Consider the following 14,213-nt stretch of genomic DNA (forward strand, 5'->3'; position numbering starts at 1 on the left):
TTATTCCTTCACTGTGGAAGTCAATTGTGAACATTTGTTAAGTACGTATTTCACTAGAAAAACCAGTACCCGCCAGTGGGATTCAAACAACGATGCATCGCTAGATATGATTGCACTCGACATATTATCCTATAGACCTCTACTTCAAGTCTCAAACACTCACTACAATATTCAAACAGTTAACTAGAGTTAGTCATTATTTGTGGATACATATTTATTATCCATTCAAATCTCTATTAAGTCATTGTAATCATAGAAAATGTGGTACATTATTTTTGTTTTTTTCTTTCTGAATCGGCAAGTCCAATCATCACCAATGTTCGATTTTATAAAGGTGTTCTTAGTGCTAGTTTCCTATTAGGGCACTAAGTAGGCAGATTCTGGACTTTAGTTGTCTGTTTCATTTAGACACTTTGATGACCAAAGTCATTGAATAATTAATTTTTTGGAATAGTAGTTCAGTGCTTTGTATATAATTGTCTAAGCAATGCTCTTATTAAATTAAGAGGTTCAGGGCCTATTGCTTGTGCCTGAGCCTCTCTTGATGGTGATAGTTGCCAATTTTCCAAGGCTAGTAATTGTCATGGTAAAATTATTAGAATAAGTGCTAGCTTCTGTTCCTCAAGTACTCTCAATACTTTCAATAACCATCAAGGTACTTGTATAAGATTACACTATTATTCTTTCTATGTAAAAAAAACCTGCTACTTGTTGGTAACATACATTTAATAAATTTGGTAAAAAAATTATGTATTATTTACAGGGCTTGATTTTGTCACTTTGTGACTGTTTTCAAGATTTTCTTCAGATTATAATTTTCTCCAATTTAGTGTTTGTCTAGTTTTAAGCATGTTAGTGTTCCTGTGTGAATACTAGGTACTTTGCAAACAACTTTTGTACATAATAAATTAATGAATTATTAATTTATTATTGCCAAGTGTTCAATAAAACTTACAATGTTTTCAGGTATATTTGAAACACCAACTCCTGGGAATATTAAAAAAAAATCTAATACAATACCATTGAATTTTATCTGTGATAATATTCGTGTTCCTGGTAATTTAGGTGCTATATTGCGTGCTGCTATGGGTGTTGGGTGTGAAAAAGTACTACTGACTAAAGGTATAATTGGACTACAGACTTTTATTGACATTTAAAAACAATAAAATTTTTGTAAATTATGTTGATCGTAAGTTAATTTAAAAGAAATTAATTACTTCAATAGTCATTTGGCACTGTTTGCATAACTATATGAAAGCTTACAGACAGAAACAGCTCAATGTACCGTGAAAGTAAATTAGTTAGGATATTGCACTCAGGATTTGTATGCAACACAATTTTTGCAAGGTTCCTGTAGATGTAGACATTCAAAACAAATTTATCAGATACATCTTAGATTTTGTGGAAGAAGTCCGAACAATGGTTACAGTGGTGTCTGAACTCTTATGTATCTTTAGCTGTATTACAGGGCGGTACATTTTTAGAAATTGCAGAATTGAATACTTACCTTAAAAACTCACTGTGTACAAAAGTACAAAAATATAAAATTGTTTTCATGTTCAGAATTGCCCCTGGAGACCCCCTCGCAAAATTAAAATTGAATATATGAGTCGTCTATTATCAAAGGTGGCAATCTGTGCATTTGGACAAAAAAATGTTATTGATATGTCAATACAGATTGATTTGAATATAATCGTTTCCTTCAAAGAATACGGTTCAAAACCTGCATTAAATAAAGGTTAATACTTAACCTGTTATTTATTTAAGATGTCGTTCAGAAGAGTTTTGTGACTGCCAATGGAATACAAAGTCAATAATTCGTTTTTCTGATTTACCAATAATTGTCCAAAAGTCACATTGCCGGCTTTGATAATAGTCGACTCATATAATGTTGGCTATTGCATTGATTACAGGTTGCGTAGACTTATGGGATCCAAAAGTTATAAGGAGCGCTGCAGGGGCACATTTTCGAGTACCCATCTATCCATCAATAGAATGGAATGAAATGCCTGAACATACAAGACCAGAATCAGCGATTTTCATAGCTGACAGTAATCCAAAGAATACAGTTGAAGATAGCCATGATTCTCTGGCTTCAACTATACCTGTTTTGCCATACTATGGTGTTGATTATTCTACTTTTAGCCATAGCACTTTAATTATAGGAGGTGAAACGGAAGGTATTAGTGAGGATAGTTATAAGTAAGTTTATTAAATATACATGATTATATTATTAATTTTCGCGAGTCTATATGTCATTTATGTTATTGTTAAAACAATTTTAGCGTTTATTACTAATTACCATCAGTAACAACGAGAACTAAGGACACTTCATTGATTGTATTGGACCACCTACTAGATCTTAACAACGCCACATAAAACAATAAAGACCGCCATCAGATTTTATATTACCTATTAATTATTAACTTGATTTAAAAAAAGTAACAGTTTTCAGTACAATCCTAAAATTAGGCTTTTTAATTGGTCCACGTTTTTGAGGTTTTTTTTTTTAAAAGACCAATTGGAAACATTTTTGTAAAGTAGATTATTCGGTGGTACAGCAGTTAGCGCCCCTGACTGTTGTGCCGAGGGTCGTGGGTTCGATTCCCATATCGGGCAAACATTCTTGTGATAAGCAGATGTGTTTGCTCTTTGTCTAGGTGTTTATGTATACTATAATATTATAAAGATGAACAGTTTGTTTTTTTGAACGCGCTAACCTCAGGAACTACTGGTCCGATTTGAAAAATTCTTTCAGTGTCAAATAGCTCATTTATTGAGGAAGGCTATAGGTTATATAACATCGTACCAAGACAAAAGCACGCGGAGCACCAATAAAGAATGGTTCAAAATCGGGGTATTTCTCCCTTTTGAGAGGTTAAAGTTACGCTAAAATAATGTATAACAAAATTGTTCCACTTTAAAGGTTTAAAAAAAAAAGTCCGCGACAGCATGTCTATAATTAAAGGTGGGCTCACTATAACGTTTTTTTTGCTAACCAAATTTTTTCTAAAATAAAGCATTGTTTGTGAAGGTGTTTTTATAAAGATTATATTAATCCCTATCCAAACAAATACGTTATTCATTACAACATTGAAACACCCAAATCACTTCAAGATAGGCTTTGACAATTGTAGATTTTGCTGGATTTCTCCAGGAACCCATCATCAGATCTTGATGATTATAGAACCATTCGGGAAGTCTACCCTTTCGAACAAAAAAAAGAAAAAATAATTATCAGAAATGGTTCAAGCATTCTCGAGAAATCGTATGAACATACATAGATAAAAAATGATGGTCGAATTGATAACTTCCTCTTTTAAAGTCGGTTAGAAAGCGTGATTTTGGTACCTTCCTCTTTTAAAGTCGGTTAGAAAGCGTGATTTTGGTACCTTAAGTAGCTCCTTAACATTCTCTATTATTCAAAAATATTTTCACTTTCTACGTAAATGAAGAGGCGGGTAAAATTTAGCGTTATGCCACGCGGACAAAGTCGCGGGCAAAAGCTAGTTATCTATATATGTATGTATATATATAAGTATTTAAATCAGTCTCTAGTACTCACAAGGAATCCCAATTTGGGATCGGATGACCTTGCATGATTTGTTCCCAGTTATTTGTTTTTATTAAGTTGGTGATATCAATAGTGTTCAAAAATAAAATAAATAAGGAGGAAAATGGCTCCGTAAACTGTAGAAAGTGGATCTTTTTTCTTTGCCACTTTATATATATTATTATGTACTTACATTTTTAGAGAAATCAAAGCATATAGTCAATACATAAATGTTCTATTAAAACAATTTCAGGTTTGCTTCTAGTCGAAATGGACTGAGACTGAATATTCCCCTTATAGAAGGCGTAGACAGTCTGAACACTGGTATGGCGACAGCTGTAATTGCATGCGAAATAAAAAAACAATTCGTTCAAGCGTGGAGCAAAATGAAAAATGAAAAGGTTGAAGCAGAACTTAACACATAAATTTGTAATTATAATATTAGATAGTAGTGTTCAAATGTAGATAAAATAAAAATTGACAAATAACTTTATTTTTTTTTATTGGGAATATCTTTGGTCAATTGTTTGTTTGGTCAAATATTGTTAAAAATAAGTATTTGAATTTTGTGTGCTGAATGTTCTTGGATTTTTATTGAATTAAGATTGGATGAATTGAAATCCGTACACGCAAGAGGATGTTCATAATCGAATCGATTTGAAAATCTTAACGGTTAGCTTACTAATAATTAAAACGTTAAATCGTGGATAATTTCAATGCCAAATTTTCTTAAACGCGTAATTGCGTAAATGTTGCGTATACTTTAAATAAAACGGACCGTAAAATATTTTACCACGTTGCATGATTTACAGATACGAATGTGAACGAATAACTATCTATAATTAAAAAACTAAACCCATCTATTGGGGACGTTCAAACTAATGCACCAACCAGGGTGCTTAGTGCGAGTTTTTTAACGTTCTCTTTAACGTAAAAGTTAGCTCAAATATGTATGTAGGTGGAAGAGCGCCAATGTCCAACGGACGGGAATCGTACTTTTTTTCCCCCACATATTCGCTGGTAGCCTTAGAGGTAGGAGTGGGTAATATCGGTTTTGCCGCGTATCGAATCGTATCTATATATCGAGGATCAATATCGGATATTGAATCTATATATTTTCTGAATCTATATATTGATGGATGCTAGTAGATTTTCTCGATTCATGATATTTGAGATTTGAAACGATACGCTGATATAATATCGTAATAGATATATGTAGATTTAAGTCAACGTTATTCGGTTGGTTTTCTGATATCAATTTATAATATGATTTTAAAGTAATAAAAAGAACATGAAAATAAAAATATAAAAAAAACTTTTCTTCATGCTTTTATCAGGCTTAGGACTGGCTACATTATTTTCAGTTTTTAGTATTTTGTATCTTAATTTAAAATTACAAAATATACCAAAAGAGTGTAGATTTCAAAAGTTTAATACAAACACAAGAAATAAACTCAATTATTTGGATTCAACTAAAAATAGAAAAATGTGTACTTTAAAAATCAAACACAAAAAACTTTTAAGTATTTATAAACACTTGTCCAAAAATTGTAGTTCAAGGTCAAAGCGCGTGAAATTAAATTCAACGATGCAAATAGGCTATACTGCATTCAAGTTAGGGTCGAAAATTGAAACTTCTTTCCTAAATTGTATCCTGCTGATACGCTAAGAATAATCTACAGACATATGGACTTAAATATAAGGTCTACAATTGTATGGATAATGCCTGTTTCTGTTTCATTCATCACATGATATCCCTATCGTGCGCTCACTCACTCTGGCCGATTCGATACGAACCAAACGAATATTGCTGATATTCACGAATCGGTACGATATGTCGATGCGCATCACATCGAGTAATATCGTGTATCGGCTGATATCGTTATATAGATTTCGATTCACGAATCTGTACGATATGCCGATGCGCATCACATAGGTGAATGAAGTTAGCCCCTCAAAAAAATTTTTTTTTCCTGTTTTCTACTTATTTTCTATTAATTCGTTTGTTCATCATTTGTTCTTGATTGTTCACTGTTAATAATTGTTTGTTCCCCATTTATTTATTTAAAAAAAAAATATTAAAAATATATCTAAAAGTTAGCCCCTCGATTGCAATTTTTAATATTTTTTCGTCCTTAATTACTCGTAAATATTCATTTTCGATTGTTCTTATATAAAATACGTTTGTTCTCTTTCGAAATTACTCATTTTTTGTTTAATTAACTATTTGTATTAGTTGAATAAATGTATACAAAATATGTGTACTGCGCATGCCATAAGCATAAGTGTATAATCTATGGCGCATGCGTCAACGCCGTCAACTATAATGCCTAAACTTTCTACGCGGTTTTAATCGTGAAAAAAAAACAATTATAAATCCTGAAGGATCAATTAATTGGTATACACTTTAATTAAAAAAATTAAAAAATAAATAAATAAAATAATGTGCATTCGCGTAAAGTTAGCCCAAATACATTTTTTCCATCCTCCTATATATATACCTATCGCTATGAAGGTATAAAAAAGATAGGTTAAGAGTTCACATAGGTAATATAAACAAATAAGTAAATATGTTCATTATTTATCTTTCAAGAGATAATGTAGGTATACATTATAATAACATTTTGACACAGTCGAAATTATGTTCCTAACATTAGTAAAATAACATTTTAATATTTTTTTTATAGGTTATGTATTGAAATTGTTGGAAAATTATTTCATGTTTTAGCTAGAAAACGACATGGAGAATTATATGCAATACAAGATAATGAGCTCCATCAAATGAATTCGAATGAAACCAAACTGTTTACCATCCAAATTCGATTGTCGGGCAGATAGAAAACGAAAATTCACTCATAGTGAACCTCGGCCTGCATTTGTGAAACGGCAAAGACTCACTATTATCAAGGAAATTGAAGAGACGACTAAAAATGAGATGTGTCGTATTATTATACCTTTGCCATCTTGTAGTCAAGGTAGGTGTAACTGTCAATAATTAGTTACACTCACAGATCTCCTAATCAAATAACAATATCAGAAAAAATGAGAATAGTTAGTTAGTTAGTGGAAGTAGCCAAAATGGGCAAGTGGATCTCAGTTCCTATTACATAAGGTACTAGGAAGTTTGTGAAAATGAAAATTTATCACAGTGTAATATCACTTACTTACTTTAACAGTGAAGGAAAACATTGTGATGAAACCTGCACACCTAAATGTTCTTAGGATTTTCTTAGGTGTGTAATCCACCAACCAGCACTAGGCCAGCGTGGTGGACTAAGGCCTAAAAACCCTCTCAATGGTAGTGAAGGCCAGTGTCCAGCAAGGGGATATATTATATGGGCTGATGGTGATGACTAGGAAGTTAAATACTACTACTACTACTACGACAGTACACATATAATCCTATATATTTACAAACTATACATTTGTTGGAAATTGCTAACATTATTTCATATTTCCAGATGTCCAGCCACTTGAAAATAGGTGTAGTAATGACAAAGCTATCCAAGTAGCTCCAGCACAGGAACACAAAGGCAAGGCAAGTGTGTATTGCCACATCACCCCTTAATATATCTGAAGCAAGTATAAGTAAACAATCAGAACCAGCAAAAAAAAAAACTGTTGTTCCTGAGGACAAATTTGACAGTGATGAGTCAAATGCACCAGCAACAGAAGGATCAACTGTTGACTATGGGTTATAGAAGAAGAAGATTAATTCATATTTATTTAAATTAATATTAATGAATATTAATTTAAATTATCGTGCAAAATTCGTGGTCAAAACATATGTGTATTTTATAAATAAATATTCATTCTCAGTATTAATGTTGTTTTAGTCATCGATTGAAAAATTGGTTCTTAATGAATTTAGTTGGAGCTAAATGCTGCTTGGAGCTTAATACTTTCGAATAACATAAACACGTGACTTTAAGCATAAACATATTTTTAGGTAAATACTTTATTTAGCTTTGCTGGATTTATCCAAGATTTCGACATACCAAAATTTCATACAGGAACGACAGATAGATAGCTATCTGATTGAATACCCTTGTAGAATTGAGCTTCGAAGAAAAGTTTATTCTTATTCTTTATTAGACTTTATTCTAGTTGCAGTGTCGGTTAGAGAAGCTGTGCAAGCTTCTCTAACTGATACTGCATGGAATAAATAGTCATTATAATTATAAAATATATTTCTGTTTACATACCATACAATTTTCATAGTTCAAATATGAATTTGGATTGATATGAATTTATTTCGATTATCAAAATAATTTGTATTAAACATTTATATTTCCTCAAAATTTCTATTTTTATAATAATGACTGTGACCCCATAAATCACAAAATTAAAAATATTAAAGATAGTTTATTTTTAAATCATATATTAAAAATTATAAACAGATCGCGAATTAAAATATTATATTATGCCTATCATTCTTAAATAATTCAGTAATGAATTTTCGCATCGCCGCGCCGTATATAATTAATATGAATAATAGGGTATTGCCCACTGTGCTAAAAAAAACATAAATTATGTTTTTTTGATAGATCTACAAACAAGCAAGTGAGTAATGCTATGTTTCCATAAATAAAAAGGCAAAAAAAAATTAAAGAAAGATATTATGCACAAGTTCAAATGCATATGTATTGTGCTAAAAGATTGTTGATCGAAGGCTAAAAGTAAAACTTGCTACTTTTGTGTAGCATCCAGCAACTTTGAAAAAAATAATCAGGTCACTATAATTAGTAGGTATTGATTTTGATTCCGAGTAAGTTGCACAGTTGTTAGATAATGTAGTTTCTTTTTGGAAGAATAACAATTTTCTAATCTTACACAAAAATGTAATGTTAAATATTTAAAAAAAACTTTATACCTATTTTCCTTTTAGGGAGTACAAAATATTGATGTGTACAAAGTGAATGTGATTTAATAAAAATAATATTTCAATTTAAATTGTTTTATTAAAAATTATTCTTAACATACAGGTACAAAGGTTACATAACATTAATATTTATTCCTTTTCATATATATAAGCCCATATTTAGCACATTTGTGGAAAACAGAATCAAAATAATAATGAGTTGCTAGCCATAGAAGACCAGCATAAAAGTCTTATTAAAATCTGTTCAGTAGTTTTTGAATGAAGAGTGAAAATACTTACAAAACTTCCTATTTATAAGTAAGGATTACTTATTTAATTAAAGAGTTTTGTAAGTGGCAAACTATCTAAAAACTTTCTATTTTCCACCAAGTTGACATCAATTATCCTTCCTGCATATATATTTATTGTATTGTTTTTTTTATAGTCTAACAAGGGGTGATATTACATTTGCAATTTCTTGGAGTTTGTTGAAAAATATATTGCTTGCTTGACTTACAGATAAATCGAAATCATCAGCCAATTGAGAGAATGTTCTATTTAATGTTATTCTCATCAGACATAATATAATATTTTGTTCAGAAACATTTGTATGTTTCTCAATCAAGCCAAGACCAATATATAAACGTTGTTTATTTTTCACTTTAGATAAAGTTGTTAACACATTCATTTTTTCAACTTTTTAGTCTTCTTGAGAGCTATAGTCTGAAGTGCACAAGTCTTTGATGGAGTGGAGATATAGAGTGATAACTCATAGTCAACAGTTGATCCTTCTGTTGCTGGTGCATTTGACTCATCACTGTCAAATTTGTCCTCAGGAACAACAGTTTTTTTTTTGCTGGTTCTGATTGTTTACTTATACTTGCTTCAGATATATTAAGGGGTGATGTGGCAATACACACTTGCCTTGCCTTTGTGTTCCTGTGCTGGAGCTACTTGGATAGCTTTGTCATTACTACACCTATTTTCAAGTGGCTGGACATCTGGAAATATGAAATAATATTAGCAATTTCCAACAAACGTATAGTTTGTAAACAAATAGGATTATATGTGTACTGTCGTAGTAGTGGTAGTAGTATTTAACTTCCTAGTCATCATCATCAGCCCATATAATATGTCCCCTTGCTGGACACTGGCCTTCACTACCATTGAGAGGGTTTTTAGGCCTTAATCCACCACGCTGGCCTAGTGCTGGTTGGTGGATTACACACCTAAGAAAATCCTAAGAACATTTAGGTGTGCAGGTTTCATCACAATGTTTTCCTTCACTGTTAAAGTAAGTAAGTGATATTACACTGTGATAAATTTTCATTTTCACAAACTTCCTAGTACCTTATGTAATAGGAACTGAGATCCACTTGCCCATTTTGGCTACTTCCACTAACTAACTAACTATTCTCATTTTTTCTGATATTGTTATTTGATTAGGAGATCTGTGAGTGTAACTAATTATTGACAGTTACACCTACCTTGACTACAAGATGGCAAAGGTATAATAATACGACACATCTCATTTTTAGTCGTCTCTTCAATTTCCTTGATAATAGTGAGTCTTTGCCGTTTCACAAATGCAGGCCGAGGTTCACTATGAGTGAATTTTCGTTTTCTATCTGCCCGACAATCGAATTTGGATGGTAAACAGTTTGGTTTCATTCGAATTCATTTGATGGAGCTCATTATCTTGTATTGCATATAATTCTCCATGTCGTTTTCTAGCTAAAACATGAAATAATTTTCCAACAATTTCAATACATAACCTATAAAAAAAATATTAAAATGTTATTTTACTAATGTTAGGAACATAATTTCGACTGTGTCAAAATGTTATTATAATGTATACCTACATTATCTCTTGAAAGATAAATAATGAACATATTTACTTATTTGTTTATATTACCTATGTGAACTCTTAACCTATCTTTTTTATACCTTCATAGCGATAGGTATATATATAGGAGGATGGAAAAAATGTATTTGGGCTAACTTTACGCGAATGCACATTATTTTATTTATTTATTTTTTAATTTTTTTAATTAAAGTGTATACCAATTAATTGATCCTTCAGGATTTATAATTGTTTTTTTTTCACGATTAAAACCGCGTAGAAAGTTTAGGCATTATAGTTGACGGCGTTGACGCATGCGCCATAGATTATACACTTATGCTTATGGCATGCGCAGTACACATATTTTGTATACATTTATTCAACTAATACAAATAGTTAATTAAACAAAAAATGAGTAATTTCGAAAGAGAACAAACGTATTTTATATAAGAACAATCGAAAATGAATATTTACGAGTAATTAAGGACGAAAAAATTTTAAAAATTGCAATCGAGGGGCTAACTTTTAGATATATTTTTAATTTTTTTTTTTTAAATAAATAAATGGGGAACAAACAATTATTAACAGTGAACAATCAAGAACAAATGATGAACAAACGAATTAATAGAAAATAAGTAGAAAACAGGAAAAAAATTTTTTTTTGAGGGGCTAACTTCATTCACCTGCATCACATCGAGCAATATCGTGTATCGGCCGATATCGATATATAGATTTCGTGCGGGGCGATATCGGATTCAACGATATTGCTGCGATATATAGATATTGAATCTAGATACGATTTATATCGCCCACTCCTACTTAGAGGTTATTTCAGCTACGCCCGGAAAGGTGAGCTCACGGGTTCAACCTGAGAAAATTTGTTAGCACTAGCCCCCTAGCAAGAGCAGCGTTTCGCAAAATCTACCGCCGGATCTTTATATTAAAGGCTTATTACATTTGGCTGAATTTAGTCGACTGAAATCAGAAGCAAATTTAGAAGCTTCTGATTACACTGTTCTAAATTCAGTTACTGAATCAATTGTCAGTTTAAGCGCGACGAAGTAAGACGTGTCGTGTGCGTAAGAGGATGGCCCCAGTATTGTCTAGACAACAACAAAATTATTGTTTTTTTTTGTTTCAATTTCTCAAAAAAAAAAAAACAAGAATATCAGTGAAGAAATATTTATTTCTGTGCGGAATGTTAGCAAATATGTACATTATGAGTGATTTAGAACCAGCAGACTTCAAAAATTATCTATAAATGGATTCGATCTCGTTTGACTTAATATTAAGCCTTGTGACACCGTTTATTCAAAAGCAGGATACTATCAAGGGCGGATCCAGGGGGGGGGTCATGGGGGTCATGACCCCCCCCTGAGCTGGTTCCAGGACCTAGGTGGACCGCATATTGAACATAATGATTTTAGGACACAATATATTGTTGCTCCTTAATTAATTTAATATATTAAAATAACTTTGTATGGTGGCAATTGTTTGGGAACGAACGCATCGAAAATTTTTAATTTTACCGCGCCACACTCGCGCGCGCTTGTCGACTACGTAACGTCTAGCTCTAGGCCTAACCTCAAATTGAATCCTAACCTCAATCGGAATCGGAACGACTAAACTTCAACACATCATAACATAGTTCTAAGTTAAAAAACTAAAATTTATTTCTAGCTTTAATGTGTTAAAATTGTACCTTTATGAGTATTCTTAAAAATTGTTACTGTAAATTCATTAATTACAAGAAATGGCAAGTAATCAGTTTCTCATTATCCCAGTGTGTGTGTTTTAACTTAAATGTTATTGTTGTTAATGCTCATAAAGTACCTCATAGGTAGATATGTAGGTACCTACTTACTGACTGGTCGGCTTGTCCTTATTCCTAAGGAAGGCCGGCCACGTGACGAGCCAAGCGGGTACCACCCAATCGTCGTGCTGGACGAGCCTGGTAAGCTCCTCGAGCGCATCGTCGCCAGTCGCCTCGTCCAGCACCTCGAAAGCGTTGGGCCTGACCTGGCTCCTAACCAATATGGTTTCCGGAGAGGTCGCTCCACCATGGACGCGGTCTTGCGCGTCCAACACCTCTCCGATCGTGCGTGCTCCGAGGGGAGCGTGTTATTGGCTGTGTCGATTGATATCGCCAACGCCTTCAACACGATCCCTTGGAACACGATTGTGGAATCGCTCCGGTTTCACCGCGTCCCCCCTAGTCTCCGCACCCTGATAGAGGATTACCTCTCAGGGCGAAATGTGGTCTTCCCCGAGAGGAGGGGGTGGGGACGGAAAGCGGTGTCGTGCGGGGTCCCGCAGGGGTCGGTACTTGGACCACTCCTGTGGGACATCGGTTTCGACTGGGTATTGCGCGGTGCTAGCCTGCGTGGCGTCGACGTAGTGTGCTATGCCGACGACACGCTGGTGACGGCCCGCGGAGCTGACTACAGAGCCGCAGCGATCCTTGCGACGGCGGCGGTCTCCACCGTCGTTAGTCGCATTCGGAGATTAGGTCTTGAGGTGGCCCTCCGCAAGTCCGAAGCGATGTGCTTTCACCCAGTCCGGAGGGGACCTCCTCCGGGAGCGAATTTCATAGTTGGCGGAGTATCGATCGCTGTCCAGCCGAAGCTCAAATATTTGGGCCTTGTGCTGGACAGTCGATGGCGCTTCGACCACAACTTTGGTGAGTTAGTCCCGAAGCTGCTGGGGATGGCGGGTGCACTAGCCCGTCTTCTCCCCAATGTCGGTGGTTGCAGCGCCGGCGTCCGGCGTCTGTACCTGGGGTTCGTGCGCAGTATGGCTTTGTACGGCGCTCCCGTGTGGTCGCCCACACTCTCTGCGCGCAATGCAGCTTTGCTGCTACGAGCGCAGCGGGTGCTCGCGGTGAGGGTCATCAGGGGGTACCGTACGATCTCCCGGGAGGTCGCCTGCGCCCTCGCCGGTTCCCTTCCTTGGGATCTCGAGGCCGAGGTAGCAGCTGCGGTATACCGGCGGAGAACACAGTCCCTGAGTCGGGGACGGACGCCCGGCCCTTCGGCTGTCGGTCGGTGGAGGCGTGCTGCGCGTCATCTGGCGTACGCCAAGTGGAGGGAGCGGTTGCTGGAGGAGCTTGGCCAAACTTCACTCACTCGCCGACGCACCCTCGAGGCCCTGGTGCCCGTGCTGGAGGCATGGTTAGATAGACGACACGGCGTGCTCTCCTTCCACCTAACGCAGGTCCTCTCGGGGCATGGTTGCTTCGAGAGGTACCTGTGGAAGGTTTGCAGGAGAGAGCCACATCCGGGTTGCCACCAGTGTGGGCATCCGGATGATGACGCTCAGCACGCACTCGAAGGGTGCCCGCGTTGGGAGCGCTCGCGGCGAGACCTCATCGCGGTGCTGGGGAGAGACCTCTCCTTGCGGGCTGTCATCGCCCGCATGCTAGAGGACCAGAATTCTTGGGAGGCCATGACCAGGTTTTGCGACCTGGTCATGGCGTTCCGTGAGGCTGAGGAGCGCGAAAGGGAGTGGGATCCCTCTTCGGCTTCTCAGCGAAGAAGGCGGAATGGGCGGCACGGGCGCGAAGCTCCCGTTCATCTCCCGTAGGGGCTGTCGGGTGCCGGGTGCGGGGGTGCCCGGTACTCGGCTGTTGGTCCGGTGGTGAGGCGGCGCAAGGTGGCTCCTGTGCACCGCTCACGGTGTGTCCGAGACGACGTCCTGTGGGATTTTCCCGGGAATGGAGTGCCGTCCTATTAACAGGATGGGTACCGGCGACGGCGAGCCTTCGGCGCGCACTGTGTGGTACCGTGGGTTTCGTGGAGTCGGAATGGTGGGGCTCGATGGGGTTTAGTCGGTAGTCGGTTTTGCGGGGTAGCTCTTGGTGGCTGACGCCGTGCAGTGCCTCGTGCGCCTTTCTCAAGGCGTAGTCTCCCGGCGTGAATTGGGAGAAGAGGAGGACCCCTGTCTTCTTCTTCTCCCTG

General features: G+C 36.3%; 1 protein-coding gene and 2 long non-coding RNA genes across 5 annotated transcripts; 2 read left to right on the top strand and 1 right to left on the bottom strand.

Annotated features, from left to right (window-relative positions):
- Positions 1–1,904: 1,904 nt before the first annotated feature.
- On the top strand, positions 1,905–4,041 carry LOC778475 (RNA methyltransferase-like; the record flags this gene model as incomplete). Its single annotated transcript, NM_001098300.1, is given in 2 exon segments — positions 1,905–2,202; positions 3,807–4,041. Coding segments are annotated over 2 exon segments (369 nt in total). The 3' UTR covers positions 3,979–4,041.
- A 1,815-nt stretch (positions 4,042–5,856) lies between these two features.
- On the top strand, positions 5,857–7,374 carry LOC134199525 (uncharacterized). 3 transcript variants are annotated; one of them, XR_009974059.1, is made up of 3 exons: positions 5,857–6,100; positions 6,282–6,528; positions 7,015–7,374. It is a non-coding gene; the product is annotated as an uncharacterized LOC134199525 (long non-coding RNA). The 3 variants fall into 3 exon arrangements; XR_009974060.1 differs by having other exon boundaries at positions 5,857–5,951; XR_009974058.1 differs by lacking the exon at positions 5,857–6,100 and having other exon boundaries at positions 6,109–6,528.
- A 1,120-nt stretch (positions 7,375–8,494) lies between these two features.
- On the bottom strand, positions 8,495–10,322 carry LOC134199526 (uncharacterized). Its single transcript, XR_009974061.1, has 2 exons — positions 9,902–10,322; positions 8,495–9,415 (listed from the first exon to the last, which is right to left on the bottom strand). It is a non-coding gene; the product is annotated as an uncharacterized LOC134199526 (long non-coding RNA).
- Between the last annotated feature and the right edge of the window lie 3,891 nt (positions 10,323–14,213).

This window comes from Bombyx mori, chromosome 10 (genome assembly GCF_030269925.1).
Source record: "Bombyx mori chromosome 10, ASM3026992v2".
In the NCBI taxonomy this organism is placed as follows: domain Eukaryota; kingdom Metazoa; phylum Arthropoda; class Insecta; order Lepidoptera; family Bombycidae; genus Bombyx; species Bombyx mori.